General features: G+C 38.8%; 1 protein-coding gene across 1 annotated transcript in view; it reads right to left on the reverse strand.

The window, feature by feature from the left end:
* The window catches only part of LOC105366568 (protein scarlet-like), a gene marked incomplete at its 3' end in the record, with an annotated part of 45,406 nt that extends 40,224 nt beyond the window's left edge, over nt 1-5,182 (reverse strand). The window contains exon 1 of the mRNA XM_011505061.1: nt 4,682-5,182. Within this exon, the coding sequence (XP_011503363.1) occupies nt 4,682-5,182 (501 nt within the window). The remainder of the gene's footprint in view (nt 1-4,681) is intronic.
* Nucleotides 5,183-5,518: the final 336 nt, after the last annotated feature.

Raw genomic sequence — 5,518 nt, forward strand, 5'->3', positions numbered from 1 at the left:
CACGATAAGTCCCGGAGAGGGGAAAATCTTCCACTTCACGCATTGCCGTCAGAGATACTCCTTCGATATTCTCATTGTCTAAGCCTAATTTCTTATGAAGTGGGAAAAGGGCGTGCACATTCATCATGCGGTCGAAAAGCAGCGCGCCCTTATTGGAAAACTAAAACCAGAAAACCGACCACGCACGTTAGTGTTTGCCGCGTGTTTTTTGTGGTCAATTTGATGTTATCACTTCACAAACAAGAGAGGTGGACAACCACGCACATTCGTGTTTGCCGCGTGCTTTGTGGAAAATCACTCAACCCAGGATCAGATTAAGATACTGCATCACTGTGAGTACACTATCCGCGAAACTTCATCGATTATTGCCAGCCGGCGACAAAACCGGCACAACACAATCATTAACATTATCTCACACTCTGACAAGAAGTGTGCAGCAATTATTTACCTGTGCAATTTTCAATTCAACATCAGTTAAACGATTTCAAGAAGCCGTTCAAGAAATCGCATCTTCACATTAGATTTAAGAAGATTTTATAACATCCATATGTAAATAGTGTAATAAATTGTATAATAAAAGCATAAATAGACAACTCTCATGACTCTTGTACTGCCCTTCCGCGTCTGCTAGGGCGGGCGGCAAATTAAGCTATTGAAGCATTGGCAGTTCGAGCCAATAATTACATCACTATAATTTTCGAAAACAGTTTTTTTATTTCTTTTGTTATAATTGTACATTTTTTTATTTAATAGTTTTATTAAGTAGTTAGGAAGCAAAATGTTTTGAATTCCAGCCTCCCAGATGGTCAGCAGACCAAGATTGTTGAATTAGACCGTATCATCGGTTTAATGGCGGAAGGGGGGTGAGTAAGAGGTTAATGCATCAATTCAGTATAAGCACAATTGGTTTTAGTGATTATTTAAGTTAATTTAAGTTCTATTTAAGGTTATGTTACAATTGATAGTTGTTTTTACCGGTCGTTGTGAGAATTGTTGAGCTCGTCGTGATCCTGACAGTGGACAGAAAAAATTGCAGGGCGTTAACCGGGTGTGCAAGGAGAGACTGGTCTTTTTGCACTGGCCAATAGGCACTCTCGTTAGCGATCTGATTACTAATCTCTGTAGACGCTTTATCGTAGCAGCGATACTCTACAGTAATTCTAGGATTTCGATACGCTTGAAAGCCACGAGAAGACTACTCTCACTGATAGAGGCGCTCTTGCTGATGTAGCCACTATCGAAGTCAAAGTCTTTCTGAAGACAAAAGACACAGGCGTCCTCGCTTGGTCGCGCCACCAAAAGGGGCGCACTCTGATTTAGACGCTTGGGACCACGGAGCGCTTTGATTGAGGATGCTAGCACATAGGCGTTCTTTAAGTGGGAAATCAGGGTCAGAGGTCTTAAAAGGGGGACGATACAAACAGGGTTGCTGTTCACGTGGAGAAGCCAAAGGAGAAGGAGGCTCTAGCCAAGGAAGAAGTAGTGATGAAGTCTGAAGTAAACCACAGATAGAAGGAAGACGCACCAATTCTCCTGTGCTGTTATTGAAAGGTGTTGACGCTATTTCTTTCATACCACGAAAGGGCCAAACTATCCGAGATACACTCCCGCATTTCGAGCGTACATAATAATTGCCGATCCTTGTAAAATCGGAAACAAGTCATCACCATGAACAAGGAGCATTTGTGATGGCGAACTATTCATTACTGGATTATGTCAAGGCTACTGCATCACTGTGAGTAAACAAAGTCTGTGCTACTCAGTTATTTATTCTTATAAAATCAACAACATCGTCATCATAAAGGAGCATCTCTGAAAATAACTTTTTCACTCTAGGATCAATCTGAAATAACGGTATCAACGTGATTAAATGTAGTATACACTCTTCCATCATATATTTCCAATATAACAATAGTGTCGTTTAGAATTCTAGCCATCCAATAGTCTGAAGTCCGAGATAGTTGGATTAGACTATGATCACCGGTGGGGAAAAGAAGTGCGGGCAAGTGGAAGAGATAGCGTATTTATTCAAGAATTATATACATTTGCTAATCGTGCTGTTTCTTGCCTTTTATTTTACAAACTACGCAATAATGATGAATCTAAGATGGTGTTGAGAATCGGTGAGATCTTATAGTTCGGTAGTAGTTGCCACGTGGCTTTAGTATGCACTACATATGGAGGTAAGAGTTCGTACATCTCCAGATGCTCTTGATATAGTATGCTTGGTAGTAAATTATTACACTGAAAGTAAGAGGTCCTAAATTTCTGGTACCTCTTCGTGTAATGCCACTTGATGGTAACGTATTAGAGAGGTGTCCTTCGCGGCTTGCTGCTTATCGCACAATTAGAGAGATGCCCTTCGCAGCTTGGTGCTTTTACGAACAGCGATTCAGTTACCTTGCTGGATCCTGTAATGAGTGCCTGGATATTGCCCTTCTTATAGTCGTATTCGTTCTTGCAATGCAATCAGCATTCTTGAATTCTTTAAATTATTCCGCATTTGATAGTAAAACTGGTTTAAATATAATGGCCTTACTATATAGGCGTAACTAGCTTTTCATCAAGTCCTTCAGAGCTCGAAGGATTGCCATTTATGATTCTTGCGTGTGACTAGGTTTCAACTACTCCCATCGTCACTAGGGACATAATTGATTACGTACCAATTTGCATCGAGACTTTTTTACACTCTACTAAGTATGATCATACTTTCTACCAAGCATACTTGATTGCAACCACTATCTTCTCATGCTCATGAATGAGCATGATCGACTACACAGGCTGATCCTTACAACATCAGCATAGAACCGACATTCAAGATCCACATTAATCTCCATAGCATTAACGAAATTACCACCACCATGAAAAAATAACCTCACAAAGCAATAGAATTCCTTCCTCATAGAAATTCCGAAAATTTCCCTTCTCTCACCCGAAGCAATAAAAGCTACAATATTATAATAATTAACAACAAGAATAAAAGATATATTAATACAATAATAATATAATGTACTTAATTGAAGCCCTTCCACTTCTTATTTCTTTATCAGTCATCATGACGAGAGACTAATCCACTGAACTATTAAATTGGCAGTGCGAGCCATAAAACAAACCCTTATTAATCGAATATAGCTATATTTTTAAATATATGGTTATATTTGATGAAATTATATGACTTTTTTTATCTTCAAATTTACCACAAAATAAGGCAAAGATTTATTTAAAAAAATGTATCTATATTTAATCAAGAATTAATATCACAACAAATCTAATAGTTTACTAATCCAAGAAATCGTGTTATTAGATGATCATTTTCTTACATATGTATAGTTTATACTTTATAATTTATACTTTATGTAGTTTATACTTTCATATTTTATAATTATTCAATAATTTCCTATGTAATATCTCTTTAAAAAAACTGAATAGTCATTCAGTGAAATAAATTACAATACAATTTTTAAAACAATTTTAATAAATCTGTTCGAGATTGCGAGACCTACTTTCAATGCAATAAAACATCTGGCAAGTAACATCGTAAAATTTGTATTTAGATTTCAAAACTTTTTTGCTCGCAATTATCAAGCACTAGTGTCCTAAAACATATGGAAAAACAATACAATAAACACGGGAAAAATCTATAGTTAGACATCTGCATTTTCGTTCCGCTCGGTAACCACTTCAAGCATTATTGCAAGCGGACCTTCCATCCCCTTCCCGCTGTCTCCAAGTTGTAATGCTGTCACCAGATGCGTCAACGGATCCCCCCCTTTCCGCTGCCCTCAAGCTGTCGTATGCGGCAGCAGCAACGAGAGGTCTTCTTGTCATGAAGACCAAGAGACGACTAGGCCCTTAATGTGCTCTGAAGCCACAAGAAGCGCTGCCCTAGAAGAACGACGACATAAACCCGTATGTCCACTAACGCAGTTCAAGAAACCGTCGTTACATGTTCAATGGGAGTGACGACAATCCGCATATTAGAGTCTGGAGACGAGTCAACGATTAGTCTTCGTAAGTAGTATTATTATTACTACAATAATTACATATATTTGAGATTCAGATTATTACATCGACAAGCAACTAAGGGCGAAGAAGCTCCTCCTAGAACGACAGTGCGGAATAGATTCCAATACGCGTCGTCAAGTTCGCGCCCAAAAAAGGGGCGTCTCTTTCGGCAACCTTCACCTTAGTTCTAGCTCGGATGCTTATGAAATTAAACACCAATTAGCGCGAGTGTCGACGAATCAAGTTTCGTGCCACTCTGCGGTAACATTCAGTCATTATGCTGCATTCATAATCTCGACCACACACATGTTCATTCAAATAGCACTAGTGTCGACGAACGAAAACTTCGCGCCTTTCGACATTCATATTCAACAATCAAGCTGCATAGATTACTATATGTTTGCCTCCGCAAACGCATTAATTCAACCCAAGAGTTGGTCTACAATTAATAATAGTACTAATAGTCAACCTTATCTTATCTTAAATAACAGAATAAAAAGTAAATACTTCAGCCATATTTATATTGTATTATTATAATATCCCTTTCACTTGTGACCTTTCATCGCTACCACACAACACTCGTGGTCTCTGAGTTGTTAACGGTATCAAATTGTATCCGTCGAACCGGCCTTGATAAAACAAGTCGAAACGGCGACTTACATTTTGTACACATTGCGAATGTCTTATGTGTTTCATTCATGGTGTCTTCCATAGATGGTATCTCATCCATATTGGAGTTTGTGCTCCATGTGCTGAAACTATTGCTTATTCTCTTTAGTGAGGTTTTAATTGGTTGTGTCGTGTCGCCCAATTCATGACACAACTTCATGATCACCGCTGTGGCCTTGGCATGGCAGATGGCTTCTTCTACTACGCCATTTTTTGTAAAGTACTCGTGTGCAATGCCTGATTGTGGCCAGCTGGTCACTATGAACTTGTGATCGGTTATGACGGTGTTGTGTGTTTCATCGATCTTGTCTTTTATGGCTAATGTTTCAGGTAGGCTGATGGTTGCTCTTTCTGCATTGAGGTTATCAGTTAGTGCCCGTATAGTAGTGATTCGGGCCCATTGTGTTTGGGCCGTCATTAATTGTTCACTCGTTAATTTTTTCTTTGTTGAGCTACGCGTGGTTGCGCTTACTGATTCCTTGATTTCCTTCTTGTCTTGGGTGGACATGTTGCTATGATAAGAGCAGTAATAGCGTACTTACAATGGTGAAGAAACTCTCTTTATTGTAATCAATGATCTGCTGCCCTGTATTGTTACAACTATGGTTTTTTCCCTTTGAGTGGTAGTATTGGACGTATGCACTGATTTCCACTTATCCGGCTCGAAGGACCAAAATGTCTGAGATCAGACTTAAAACCTCCTTTTGATGGTGGATGGAGGCTTGCTGGCAAGTGGAAGGGGCAATGCAATTATTCAATACAGCCTTTAATGTTTATTGTCTTTCCTTTTATTAAATATAATAAATGTAATAAATAGTCAATGATCATAAATGTCGGAATGAAT

This window comes from Ceratosolen solmsi, unplaced genomic scaffold, assembly GCF_000503995.2.
Source record: "Ceratosolen solmsi marchali unplaced genomic scaffold, CerSol_1.0 scaffold49, whole genome shotgun sequence".
Taxonomy (NCBI): Eukaryota; Metazoa; Arthropoda; class Insecta; order Hymenoptera; family Agaonidae; genus Ceratosolen; species Ceratosolen solmsi.